Here is a 14,720-nt window from a genome sequence, read left to right on the forward strand (position 1 = left end):
GAGAGTAATGATAACATAGACAGAGACATGATTCCTCAAATTGTGCATGGTATGCAGGGAAGATTCCCTCCGCTCTACAGAATGGCCATATATAGTCAAGCCTGAGGCACCAGAACCCCTGCTGACCTGCCTCCATGCCTGCTGTGCGTTCATGAGGTGTGCCAAGGCTGTGCCCACCAGTGTTTCCATACTGTCATGTCCCTATGTTTCATATGCCTGCATGTGTGCTTATATTTGACTCAGGGGTCTGCATTTGGTGCAATCTCCAGCAAGGACATGTGGCTGAGTTCTCACCAAACACCAGAAGGAAACATGATGAATTTTTTTTATGTGCACATAACTGGCTTTTCCAGCAGGCAGGCCTGCTCAACATCTAGTGATAGCGTACGCTAAAGACAAATATCCTCCAGGGAGCTAAATCAAGAGCAACTTATACTTCATTTCTGCAGTTCAGTAGCACAGTCCTCCGTCTCCTTCCTTTGTTTTCTCCCTCTACCTTAGGGGCAGCCTCGCCCCTGCCCTCAGGACAAGAAGCTCATCTCAGGAGGCTAGCGATGCCTGACGGGCACAAGGGGTGGGAGCTGCTGCTGAGGAGGGCGCGAAACCTCTTGTGCAGTCTGTTAAATGCCTACCAGTGCCATATGGCGCTGGGCGAGACTGGTGCTCGCCTCAGGGCAGTGGTTATCAGCGCTCAGAGCAGCAAGGTGCTTTGAATGTTTGTTAAATTAAGAAGCAGGGGATTGTGGGTTTTCTAAAATGGGTTGGTGCTGGAGTCGTAATGCAGTCTGCAAACAAGTGAGCGACGCTCCAGGTCGTGCTTCAAATCAGCGATGCCATGTAGGTGCATCAGGTAGAGGGGTTGAGATGGGAAATGAATGGAAAATGTGGATGGAAATAGTGAAAATGTAATATTCACCCCCAAATTGAGACTGGTTTGTACTTAAAAAAACGTGGATTAGATGCCATTGCAGGACCTTGCAGCAGTGGAGGGCTTGCCTGCTTGCTGAATGAATGACTCTTGTATAGCACCCATTGGTAAAGGTCCTGGGAGCCTGCGTGCTGATTGGCTGTGCAGCTTTTAGGTCAGAATCGGGGGCTGTTGAATGTGTCACCCTCTCTAGCAGGGGCCAAGGTCCCACATTGTCCCACACTCACTCTCTTTTCCCATTATGCACATGGACGAGCGAGTACGTTTGTCCCTAAGAGGGGTACTCCACTCAAAACATGAGTCTACCTCTCTTCACTAGGGGACATATCTGAAGACAGAAAAAATGTTAACAAAGCATATGTGTTTACTGGGGTGGATTTATTTGACACAAAACCCAAAGTATATTGTAGAAGTACTATAGTCAGTGTACCAGAGGGCATGTCAATCAAGTACATTTACAGACAGCAGCAACAGATACACATACCGACGCAGCAGAGGGGCTTTCCTGTACCAACAAGGCCAGCTGAGCTTGTGTTGCAGTATGAATTGTGGAGCTAACGTTAGCTCCGGCTATGCGAGACAGCAGAAAAAGTTACCCACATCCAAGCTAGCTAGTTGTGGGCTCATTTCCATCAAGTTAGCCCACCGGGTCTTCCCCTCCTCAGACGGTGGGGGTCTTTAGTGTTGGTTCTTGCAGCCAGCAGCAGAGAAATTGGCATGCATTGCTTGTAATGTCACCTCCGACATCTTCATGTTGCTGGAGTTGGAGTTATAGTGAGGAAAATAGTGGTTAGAGTGCGTGCACAGCCCTCCACCTGCATGTTATCTCAGCCACAGTAAGGCAGGTTATTTTTAATATGCTAAAATATTTGTCAATGTCTAAGACCAGCAGGCAGGCTGCTCCGTTCTGTAGGTGCATAAATGCTGAATGCCGTCTCACCAGACTTTAGTGCCTAAGCCACATGTAGATTTTCCCCGTGTGACTGAGGAGACCTGCTGGCGTTGTAAACTGACCGCATGTAAATGGCTCCATGTACTGTGGAGCCAGACCAGCATGTGCTTTGTAAACCAGGAGGAGGATTTTGAATTGTACTCTGAACACGACAGGTAACCAACGAAGGCAAATATCTGAAAGGCATGTGTGAATCCTTTCAAGCTCACACTCCTCCACTGTGCAGCCTCCCAAACCGACACAGTGTGCATCTCTTTTGTCCCCCGTCTCCCCCACGGTGACCCTCTCCCCTAATGGGTGTCACAAGACCCGCATCGTCCCCTGACCGGCCACGCCGCCTGAACAAAACTCTCTGTGTCTGCCTCTCTGTGTGTGTGTGCGCGTGTGTGTGTGTGTGTGTGTGTGCGTGCGTGCGTGCATGCCACTGTCTGTGTGTAGCTCATCGAGCCACCTCATTACCCGAGTGGTGTTGAGATGAGACACAAAGGCGCTGGCGGATGAGACAGTCTCTTGTCTGTCTTTCTTCAGTGCCTCCACTTGACAGCTCTTTCCTCTTCAAGACCTTGTTTCTTTAAGACATTTCTTGTCTTAATGTGCTCATGCGCTGGGACAAATAGACCCCCTCAGACCCACCTCAGTCCAAATCAAGGAGTATGAATTCTCCTTCTCGTTAAGACCCCACTCACCTCGTTCCCGTCCCTACCACATGCAGTTAAACCCCATTTCCGAAACAGCCGCTCATCCTCCACTTCAATGACATCATACCAGGGCTGAGGATATTTTCTCACAGTCCCACGAACCACTTTACTTTACTTAAAAACCTGCAGACTAGCGAGTGAAGCAGGCATACCTATCAATTACAGCTGTAATTTGCCACATTTGGTTGCTAGCTGAGTTTTACTTTTAAACCCTTAAAGTGTTGTTAAAATATTTAAATTCCTGTTTTGTCCTCCTGAGGAAAGGCTCCACGCATCTTTGATCCCTTTCAGCAGCCGGCTGCTTCTGCACTGTGATCAATGGGCGCGCAGTCACATCGAGGTTTCCACGTGTGCTCGCTCGTCCCATTCAGACTCGGCGTCACAGCGTTGTCCCCTCTCCCAGCGTCTCTTCTCATCTGTCCGCTCACTTTCTGTCTTTTATTCTCCGTCCGGTCTCATCACCGTTTCTTCCTTTGTCTGTGCCACCTCCGTCCTCACTTCTCTCTGGGGAGTCCTGGAGCAGAGGCAGCAAGGCTGTGTGTGTGTGTGTGTGTGTGTGTGTGTGTGTGTGTGTGTGTGTGTGTGTGTGTGTGTGTGTGTGAGAGAGGGAATTGGGTCAGTGTGCTGGTATGCAGCGGCAGTATAAACTGGTACAACCCACAGAGACATGGGGCAAGGCAGTGGAAGGTGCTGGTTCAGCTTCAGCCACTGAAGGGATGATCGACAGTTGATTTCTCCCTACGCCAATATTAAGATTTTAACTTCAGAACTAAGACGTTATAAGGATAATCTCTTGAGTCTCTGTGCATTTGGAGCGCCGAGTGAATTTTAAATCCTCAATTACAAACCCGCCGGCCATCTCTTTTCTGACACCCTGCGTCTCCGTTCTCCACACTGCATGCCTGGCCTGCTAATGGTAGTTAACGTTATGGAAATGATTTGGATTGTGATATTAAACGTCAGTTAGTGATGTTGAATGGAACGTGATGCTGTGATATTTCCCTTTTAAAAGGGAGCCATTGATTGAACAGAGGAGGCACTGCTTGTAAATAGATTTTTTTAATGTTTAAATCTTATATATTTGCTCCCTAACTTTAACTGTATTGCTTGTAAAGAGCTTAAAGGTCTGAAACTACGCTGAGACGCACTCGAGATGATTATTCAAAATCTGCATGTCCTGCGCCGGCTCACGTCTTTTACATCGCTTGCAGATAAGCTGTGTATCCCCCAATAAAAGATGTTTTTCTTTGACACCAAAACTGGTCGTCCATGTTGGCATTTCAGCGGCGTGCTGTGACATAACTTCCCCCCTCGCCGCCCCCTGGTGATCAGATGAGCTGTCTCGTGATCTCGAGTGCTCGTGATTGGACGATATTAAAAAAGAAATCCCCCAGCCGTAGCTCATACGTCGAGTCTACCTGCATCTGCGTCCCCAAGTAGATGGAGGTTGTGACCTGCCTGTTTATCACCGTCTGTCCACCCTCCCGCCCACGCTGCCCGCTCAAATGTCACCTCAGATCTCCACATGACCCTTCGCCGGGAGGGTCATCCATCCCTCATTACCACCACCCTACCAGCTCACTACGCACTCTCACCACTGACCTTTCGAAGAACCAAACCACGGCACCCAGCAGTTCTCTCCCTCCCTCGCTGTGTGAACTAATAACACGAAACCAGGTTTGTTTTGCACCTACACGGCGAGTTAAAACGCACGCCGCTCAGTTCCAGCACTGTGTTGCGCAATGGCAGCGCGAGCCAGGAGTCTTGTTGCCGAACAGCAGTCGGTTGACCTGGTTAGAAAGCCAGCCAGCGTTTTTAAATGGTCGCTGAGTGTGATTGATTTTACTTTAATGTGAAAGACGGAGGGAGGGAGAGGTTCTTTTGTGTTCTGGTAAATCAGGATGCAGATACGAGCATTGTGCAGAAGCGTATGGGAAACAGTACTCCCACTTTTGTCCACACCGACTCTGAGGGCAGACCACTAACAATGCTTCTGAGCTGTACTGCTCGCTTGTGTTAAGTGGAAATCCACCCTGAAACACAATCACGGGTTTACCTAACAGTGATCTGTTTTCAATGTGCATATGCTAAAACTCATTCGCAGCAACAGCGAAGCAATGTGCACATTGTGACGGCACCTGTGTGCTTTAACTGGCACTGTGGGCACAGTTTTCTGTTCGTGCATGCTTGTGAAATAACGCGCATTTAAAGGGAGTTCAGATTTTATAAATCCCTGATATCAGCATTCAGTTTCATAGAGCAGCCCATTAGAGCCTCACTTATGGAGTTTCTAGCATTAAGGAAGATTTCTTCTCACAGCATTGTTAATTGAGACTTCATAGAGTAGTGCATTTCGTTTTAGGGTAGATTTGAACTTAATGTCTGGCTTTAAAGGCAATAAGTCAGTCAGTGGTTTAGTGCTGAGCTGGAGAGAGGCCAGCAGCACATCTGGCCATGGTTAAGAGGAGCTGCGATGGGAGGAGGAGAGATGGAGGCCAGGGAGGCCTGAGTGATAGCTCAGTGCCTCAGATAACCCCACAACAGCCCCGCCTAGCTGGCTGCTTGAAGGGGGCCCTTTAGAGCCGAACCGCAGCCCTCCTGTGATCAACCCATCCCTGTTCCAAGGGTCTGTGTAACGGGGGTCCAACCACAGGACAGGGGCTGCGAGGCTCGGTCCATTATTGATCCTCAGCAGTTTTATAACTGAGGAGTAGTTTAAAGCTAGGCTAGGTAATGTGACTTAGGTTATATATGTTGAAATTGTCGTTACATCGCCACAGCAATCAATAAATCATTGCATTATATAAATGAAAACACAAGAGGGAATACAGGTTTGTTCATTTAGGTGTTACTTGAAGGACGTCTCTTACACATTATGCTTCAGTCTGGGCTTTGGGGGATGCTATCAGCGAGTGAGACAATTGGTAGAGAGGATGATTATGAAAATGGACGGCAGTATAAAAACAGTCAATGGTAGATTTGTCGCTTTACCCTCTGTGTGATCCATGACAATCCGTGGGGCATATTTTATGGTAAGCATGACCGGAGTTACGGGTAAGCCTCCTCCCATTTGGCAGGACCTCCATCCTTCTCACAATCATGCCTCTTCTTCCTCTTGTTTTATTGGTGGATGGGTGGTTGAATGACTCTTTGAAATGTTGTTTTCAACTCTGACATGTCACTCTGTGCACCACTATTGGATTTTTCTTTTTCAACTCTGAAGCATCAATACTACACTGACCTGAAAAATCCACGATCAGCTGGGCTTTGGTTAAACACAGGGCACACAGTAATCTACTTTAAGATAAGGTGATGGGCTTTTTTTTTCCATTTTCTGACATTTTGTTGAACAAATGATTAATTGAGAACATTTCCTGCAAAAAGAAAAGCCGTAGCGTTGATGTTTTTTTAAATGCTTAATTTACAGCCCCTCTGAGGACACATGGCTGAGAAAAACGCCGACTCTGATGTTGACCTTGGTGCGCTCTGTGATTTTGTTTGCCAGTCCTTCCTAGTTAATGGTAGATTTGTGGGATCCGTTGAGCACGCTTGGCAGTATCGTTTTCCAAACACAACTTTCCCAAAAACTTGCCTGTTTAATTTATGCATATTCACATCATTCGTAATCACGTCTGCTGTATATTGTATTAGCTGCTCGGTGTTTTCCTTAAATCAGTGGCGGTAGATGAATGAGGGGGATAAGAGCCTGTAAAGAAAATTGTGTGTAATCCAGCCTCTCGTCTCATTACTCATGTGCTAATGTTGTGTAACCCAGTTGTTTTGTGGTATCAAAATGCAATATCCTTGTGGTTTTGATAACCCATATCTCCACCCAGACTCTGAGAGATGTTGGCTTTATACAACCATAAATTCTTCAGGCTCATAGACAAGAAATCAGAGGGAAAAAAAAGCTCTTTGCACAGTCATATCCTCACCTCCTGGTATCTGCTCCAAACCACGCATCTTAAATCATTGATAAACCCAGAATAAACAGACATTTTTGTTAGGCTGTCGTGGGTTTACGCACATGTATCGAGGCACCGTCATTTGTAGGACTGTAAGAATTAACAGCTTTGCTTTATTAACAGCCAAAACGAGAGATTAATGGCATCATTAGTGAGTTGGCCGTATCCAGCAAATATCTGTCGGGGCTCTCTGTGACTACGTCCTTGGATCAAAGCGAGCTTTGTCTCAAGAAAGAATTCATTTCAGAGTCCACGGCCACTGTCAACTGGCGTCTTGATTCTTCAGTTTTCAGCCCGTTTATGCGGTGACCTTTAACCTCTGCAGGTGCAGTGTTTACACCTCGTGCTCGGTGTGGCCAGAGGGCTTTAAACTGCAACCATTCCTGGCGTGAGAGAAAAAGTGGTGGCAGTGAGTCGGTGTCGACGCTCTATTGGGGGTTGTAACTACAAACAAAATGGTGATTCATGCAGGGACATTATTCTTACGATTTGTAATCCCTTCTCGAAAATGGGGCACGCCTCCTTTTGTCATGCAGAATACTGGTGTGCAAGTTGATCTTGCTTGACTGAAAAGGGTTTAGTTTATTAGTCATCACCAATACCAATTTGTATTATTATTATCAATCCACCAATTATGCGGAAGTGAGACTGTAATTTGTCTTTAACACTGACCACAAACAGCAATTACATGATGCTAGTGCACAGCATTTCCCAAGATCCTCTACATTTGGTTGCTTTAAAGCATAGACAGTACGCAGATTGCATGTAGAAAATGACCCTACTTCTCGCCTCATCGCGACGTTTATTTTGTAAATTATAAATTAGAATTGCGTGTTCGATCACATTGTTATTCAGAAATACCTGATTTTGAGAGATTTCTCTGCATGTCGGTGTTCATCTGCAGAGGGACAATGATAGCCGAGAAACCGTTTTGTCCTTGAATCGACCGATCAGATGGTTTAATAAATCCTGTGACTACAAGTTGAGTTTCCACTGGTGGACAGTTCATGTGCACTCGAGGCACAGGGGCGAGGGTGACTTCCTCCTGGTAACACCTGTGACCAGTGAACCCGGCAAAGCGGCTGCATCAGCACCAGCCGACGGGGAGCTGACAGCCATAATGTCAGCTTGGGTGTTGTTTTTGTAGTGGCGACCCCTGGGATCAAAGTAGAGAGGATTAAAGGCATTGTAAAGTGTCCCTCTCATCCCCCTCTCCTGCCCTGTGGAAAGGGAGGGCCCCTAAGCCTGCATGGCTTTTATTGTCATAATCCATACATTTTCAATTGACTATGGAATGCACTGGCTGAGATGCTGTTGGTGGGGATGTTCATATGAGTGTCTGAGCTGCTGTAGCTGTGCATCTATCTGCGCCTTCCTTCTGCAATGAGGCCCGTGCAGCGTATTGATGCATGTGTCCCCGATAAAGCTGCCGCAGTGACCGGCAGACACACAGCAGCGCTATCACTGCAGTGTTGTCCCAAAGAGTCAGAAGGGGAAAACCCATACCCAGCCGGGCCTGCTCCCAAATATGTCCCATGTTTTATCTCCTCTCGGGGCAGGGGGTGGGAGGGAGGGGTAGGAGAGAGGCCTCTATTTCAGTCCTTTGTTTACGTAAGGAGTGGCAGTAGGGTGTTGGGAGAGCAGAGAAGTCTGGGAATGTTGGGACTGTATAGCTTGGGAATAATATGCTCATCTGTGGCATGTACTGTATATAGTAAGTTTACTTATACCGTGGGATACAGATTTTAATCTTTGATCATGGCAACAGTTTTAACAACACCAAGGCATGTTGAACAGTTATGTTTATCATCAGTTCATCTATTATTTTCTCAATTAATCTATTGTTTTGTTTCTAAAATGTCAGAAAATGGTGAAAAGTCAGTAAGAGTATAATGTGTTTTCCAAATGCAGTGTGGGCGTTCACTCATGTTTTGTCTCTTCATAGGGACGTCATGTCAAGACTGGACAGCTGGCTGCCATCAAAGTCATGGACGTCACAGAGGTAAGGCTAAAAAAATATATTGTTTCAGCTTGACAGCACGGTGTAAGCATTCGCAGCAGTCACTTTGCAAAGGATGCAATGGAAGGCAAAGAAAGTGCACCACTGCACACACAGAGGCCCAAAAATGGACTGTATAGTGTGTTTTTTCTGTGTTTCCAGAGATTACAGATCCGTCACTCAGGTGTTTGTTGAGCTTTTTGTCACGACTTAAAAATGATGAGATAGTTGCTAGGTTTTTGTTTGTTAGGACTGTCCCCACCCCCCCTCGTTATATTATAAATTGTGGTTTGTGTAGAGAGAGAACTTAAGCGTATCAGCTGGAGAACATTACACTGGGATGTATTTGAATCTTTGCTCTTTGTCTGGTTAATATTAAAATCAGGAGACATTCCATTGCCTCTGACGTCGAAATGTTTTTGAGCTTGTATAGGAGAAAACGGCATGCTCTGTAATGAGCCACCCCCCATAATAAACAGCAGGGGAAGGGTAGAGGCAACAGGATGCTTATTGAGCGAAGTGCGTCATTTAGCGGCCAGCAGGCTGCCCTCAGCAGTGGGAGGTCCTGTCTGCAGATGAGAGAACGCACACAGCCGCACATTGCGCATATGCAGGAACACAAAGCAGAAGGTTTCAGAGCAGCAGTGAAGGCCAGCAGGGCCAACCACCCACACGGCCATAATAATGATGGAGGAATATGGGTGTGACTGTACACACACACACACACACGCATCCACCAATGACAGGCCTCACTGGTGAATTCTGGAGACTGGTTGCACTTATGGCTTGGAGTTCATCATCTTCCCCGGGGGAGCGAAGTCTAAAGTCATCAGCCAGATTTCACCCACGCATTATGACCCTTATAAGGACACATTTACCAGCACTGAATGCCACATTTTCCCAATACGCTGTGATCAACATGACCCTGAGGAGGCTGAAAGAGGCCACCGGTGCAGCAGCAGAGAGCCGTGTGCCCTGACATGCCTGCTGCCACTCCTCACACAAGCCTACGTCACGATGAGTCAGACTGACACCCTTACCTGATATGTTATCATGTGTAACCGGTATATAGATATTACCCAACCGTTTCCTGTTCTCTGTGGCGGGACTTCAGTAGGTGCGCCTTCGAGGAGTGCATCTGTTTACTGAAAATCATTTGGCATGAAGAGAAGGTGTCAACCGAGGCTGAACTTGTTCACCAAATCTTAGGAAATTAGCGCTGCTTGTTACTTATTTGATTAAAATAGTCTATTATTCAGTATTCAAGGTGAATTTATGTAATTGTAAGCGTGAAAATGGTGTGAAGCACCTCGCTAAGACTCTCTGTGTCCTGTTATGTGTCACCTATCTGTACCTTCAAGGCAGTGCACCTTGTGACAGAGCTTTGTTTTATTAAACACTGTACGTAATCACTGACTAATACTGGGTGTGTGCCTTGAGCACCAGGTTGTTGTTTAGCGATTGTCCTTTCATAAGCCAGATGTTTATTGCCTGCACTGCATTGAATGATTCATTGCGTATGATCTCCGCCATTGAACTGATAACGCTGACTTCATCATAGACCTCCCTCAGTGACTTTGAAGTCAGTGTGACTGTGATTTAATATGCATTAAACACTGTGCTAACCCACTACAGTGACACATTTGCATTTGGTGTATGTGGATAATGACATAGTTTAATATGTGATTGTGATACAGGACATTTCATATCCAGATAACATGTCACGATATAGCAGATTTTCTGTCAATTAAATGAATCAGTAGTTAATATAAATGAATTACCACATGGAAAGGCCTCTCTGTGCTGTTTGACATGTCTCTTGCATAGGTGGTGGGGCTTCATGTACCAAAACACGGACATTGATTTTTGTCAGTGTAGTTTGAACATGGTGGTTTATGTTGATAATTGTCATTTTTGTCCTGCTTTATAGTCTTAAGCATCAGTGAGGTGGCTGTTATGTTTCTTGACCACAGCAGTTTTTGCTCTCCCCTGTGTTGAATGTCATTATATTCCATATAATAGACTGTGTTTGTAATAAACATCAGTGTAGGTCCAGCCCGACGAGGCTTTTGGCTTGGCTTTGCTGCATCTTAATCGCGCTCAAGTGGTTTTCCGCGGTGGTTTGGGGAGGCCATGATGCTCTCCTCCCCTCTGTCCTGGCTGTGGAGCTCATCCACAGGCACGCTGGACCGTCCAGTGTGACTCTGACCCACATTCTCATCCCTGCTCCACATTCCCAAATCCAAACCCTCCTCCGCTCCTCCTCTGAGCCGCCATATCGCCCTGAAGCTAAAAATGGATGCCTTTTGTACTTTGTACTTGTAATTCAAACAATTTCCAATCCTCTGGTATAGATCTGACTGCATGATTTGGGAAGATATGAACCACAATGTGATAACTGTATGTATCGTACACATGGCTTTCCCTCATTTCTTGCGCTGTCATTTGACAAATCTCCCTCTGTCTCTGCCTCTCTCTCCCTCCCTCCCTCACCTCATCACCTGACTTGTGGCAGTGAGGCTTTCACTGTCGGGAGTGTGATAATCCAACAGCTGCACAGTGGAGAGGGGGTGGATGTGGGGGGGGGAGGGGGGGATGCGTACAACAGAAAGGCTTACGTCAACTCAAACGAGTCATGCAGCAGCAGCATGGCTGCCTGCATAGACGGCCAACTGCCATTTTGCTATAGGTGAAGCCTGCTGCACACACAGTTCAGTGTTGTAACAGCACACATTGCATCACCTTTCTCTTCAATTCCACATTTTAATGCTGTCCAGTGGTGATAATTGACAGAAAATTGCTGTTAACACAAAGAGGCACACCCCCACACGTTGTAGTCTGCAGTGACAATGCTGTGCAACCACCCCCACATTTGGTGTCTGTCCCCCTCCTCCCACTGTACTTTCTATAGGAGAGAGCGCGAAGCCATACAGCAAAGCACTCGCAGGCTGATTCCTGCATGTGTTCAATTAGTGTGTCACTGTTAATCATTGTCAAGTTGCTATTGGGTGCAAGCGGGGAGTTAACGCTGCAGCCAGCTGTGACCTTTTTATCGAGATGTGGTACTGGATGCAGGTTACTTGCACTAAAGGCCATTTCCAGCAGAGACTAAACGCTGTCTTAAAGCTACGTCTGGCAGTTGATTTAGCTTTTGTAAGACTGTGGATAAGCCTGCTGATTTCCCTGTTGCGTTCTACTGTCTGTCCACAGGGGCTTTGTGTGATCATCACGTCTGTTTTTGAGGTTGCATTTGATTCTTAAAGCCGCCCATTTCCTGCTGATTCATTACTCTTCCATCGAGCGATCGTGCACCCAGTACACATGATATTTAATGTGCGTTTGTAGGTGAATGGTCAGGGCAGGATCCTTGAGCTCTGTTCGGGGTAATGGCAGCCTGACACTGATGTATATCTGTGGGGGATTTGCCATCGATCTTATGTATATTTAGTTTTTTGCGAGGGATTACCGATAATGACTACTGTACACATCCACTCACAATGAGACTCACTCATGCATCATTAATCCTTAAACAATGGAATCATTTGCCTGCAGACGCACGACTCCTGCTGCGTTGTTATATAGCTGAGTCCGAGACGCACAATCAATGAGGCCTGGCCGTGCTGAAATGAAACCACACCAGGGCGTCGCCACATAGCTTGACACTTGCTGTGACTTTAAGTATGGAAGTGAATTGATTTGGGGTTGAAATGAAGTGTCACTCAAGGCCGGATGATGATTAAGAGCAGATACCCACACAGTGATTATTGTGTTTCACCATAATAATTTTCCAGTGGAACGATGAACTCCCACTTGTCTTTTTATACCTATGTAACATCCGTGTGCACGTGTGTCCAGGATGAAGAGGAGGAAATTAAACTGGAGATCAATATGCTGAAGAAGTATTCCCACCACCGAAACATAGCCACCTACTATGGTGCTTTCATTAAAAAGAGCCCCCCGGGACACGACGACCAGCTATGGGTAAGTCCTCAAATCCTTTCAAGAAATTAAGGTTGAGCAAGAAAGGAAAAACTGTAGCTGCCAGGATTCTTTCTTTTTTCAGTTATATTCATATTATATTGTTTTTGTGTAGTTGGTGATGGAGTTCTGTGGAGCTGGTTCCATCACGGACCTGGTGAAGAACACCAAGGGGAACCAGCTGAAGGAAGACTGGATCGCCTACATCTCCAGAGAGATCCTCAGGGTGAGCTCACTCTCCTCTCCTCTCCTCTCCCCTCCTCTCCTCTCCTCTCCTCTCCTCTCCTCTCCTCTCCCACAGTCACTCATGCCCCCTCTCTCTCTGTCTCCCCCTCAGGGTCTTGCCCACCTGCATGCCCACCACGTCATCCACCGTGACATCAAGGGCCAGAACGTCCTGTTGACTGAGAATGCTGAAGTCAAACTCGGTGAGTGGCAATGTTTTTCCACGTGTTCGCTAACGTCGGCTGTGACTGGTCCAGGCTGAAAGTGACAGTGATGAAAGCCCCTAGTCTCCCCTGAAGTTCATATTTAGTTTCGAGTTGGTTTTAGGCACCTTGGTGACTGTGGTCGCTCTGATTACGCTCTCTAGTTGACTTTGGCGTGAGCGCTCAGCTGGACCGGACTGTGGGGAGGAGAAACACCTTCATCGGGACCCCTTATTGGATGGCCCCTGAGGTCATTGCTTGTGACGAGAACCCAGACGCCACATACGATTACAGAGTAAGAGCCTCCACAGAAGTCTCAAGCTCTGAAAGCCTGCCAATGTGTAATTGTGTAAAACAGGTGCTTTCTACCTGTGGGCACCTGGATTTGTCTGAGCATGTGTGCTTGGTGTGGTTTTGGTTAACGGGCCTCGTCTTTTCTTGCAGAGTGATTTGTGGTCTTGTGGTATCACAGCTATTGAAATGGCAGAAGGAGCACCACGTGAGTACCAGTTTTTCTTGGTGTTTTGCCAGATCAGTCTCTTGGATTCTCATTGATCTGTACGTGTGCGTCTTCTTCCAGCGCTTTGTGACATGCACCCAATGCGTGCACTCTTCCTCATTCCAAGAAACCCTCCTCCCAGGCTCAAATCTAAAAAATGGTGAGTACCACCCACAAAGGATGAGCATTCCTATCCTTTCCGGTCCTCTTCTCACCCAAATAAATCCTCACTCAGGAGCTTTTTATACGATATTTTCTGTATAGATTTCCTACTTGGCCTCTTTATGTGCACTCCTGTGCATTTTGATTTTATCTCTGACATCAGACCCGGCAGCTACAGAGGCTTGAATCAGAGCTTGGCTTTTCCTCTGTGCTTTGCTGCTGAGCTGAACATCTGTGGTACACCTGCTCTGGCAGACTCAGCCTCCTCTGGCACACACTGCTGCATTGCTGTGGACACGCTGCAGAAAAAAAAAAAACTCCAGCATCTGATTTTTCAGCTGGCCGTAGAGCTGAGATGAATTGGTTCCCATTTTAACAGACGTTGTAGTGTGAATGGGCTTTATTATGGATACTAGCTTTCATTAAATAATAGATAGTTTTGCTGTTAGATCGTTTCATTTTTGATTCGTTCAATTGAAAGCGAAGTGAACCCACACTTTAAAGGCAGCAGGTGCAGCGATGATGATAATTTCATTGTACTGCGCCCCATATTTCAGAGTTTTCATGGTATATATGTGATGAAAGGTTCAATGCTGCCTGTCCACACGTATAAACCTCAATTAACACAGAGAAACCAGAGGCTGTTATGCTGTGGAGCATTTCAGAGACATGAAGGGAGGGAGTGTTAAGACTGACGGCTAATTTGGAATCAGAGCTTGTTTGCAGAAACGTCCGTTTTACTTAGGATCCTTGGCTGTGCTCTGTCCGTTTGTGGCTGAAATATTTGTCTGGCACTCGCTGTCTGTTTTTATCTGTCACCCACTCTGTCATGCATTGTTTCTCCCCGTTGACTTCAATCCCCGCAGGTCCAAAAAGTTCTTTAGTTTCATCGAGAGCTGTCTGGTAAAGAACTACACGCAGCGCCCCCCGACAGAGCAGCTGCTGAAGCACCCCTTCATCCGAGACCAGCCCAACGAGAGGCAGGTCCGCATTCAGCTCAAAGACCACATCGACCGCACCAAGAAGAAGAGAGGAGAGAAGGGTGCGTCTGTCTCTGTGTGTCTTCACTTGCCAGCTGGTTGCTTTGCTTCTCTTCTCTGTTTCATTGTCT

General features: G+C 46.6%; 1 protein-coding gene across 7 annotated transcripts in view; it reads left to right on the forward strand.

Moving 5' to 3' along the window:
• LOC143315735 (mitogen-activated protein kinase kinase kinase kinase 4-like) overlaps positions 1-14,720 on the forward strand; it is a 31,913-nt gene that overhangs the window by 3,380 nt on the left and 13,813 nt on the right. For all 7 annotated transcript variants that reach the window (XM_076723085.1, XM_076723088.1, XM_076723086.1 and 4 more), the window contains exons 3-10: positions 8,489-8,545; positions 12,398-12,523; positions 12,636-12,746; positions 12,858-12,948; positions 13,113-13,243; positions 13,393-13,447; positions 13,529-13,607; positions 14,476-14,651. In XM_076723085.1, the coding sequence (XP_076579200.1) occupies positions 8,489-8,545; positions 12,398-12,523; positions 12,636-12,746; positions 12,858-12,948; positions 13,113-13,243; positions 13,393-13,447; positions 13,529-13,607; positions 14,476-14,651 (826 nt within the window). The remainder of the gene's footprint in view (positions 1-8,488; positions 8,546-12,397; positions 12,524-12,635; positions 12,747-12,857; positions 12,949-13,112; positions 13,244-13,392; positions 13,448-13,528; positions 13,608-14,475; positions 14,652-14,720) is intronic.

The sequence above is a fragment of the Chaetodon auriga genome, chromosome 23 (assembly GCF_051107435.1).
Source record: "Chaetodon auriga isolate fChaAug3 chromosome 23, fChaAug3.hap1, whole genome shotgun sequence".
NCBI classification, from domain to species: Eukaryota; Metazoa; Chordata; class Actinopteri; order Chaetodontiformes; family Chaetodontidae; genus Chaetodon; species Chaetodon auriga.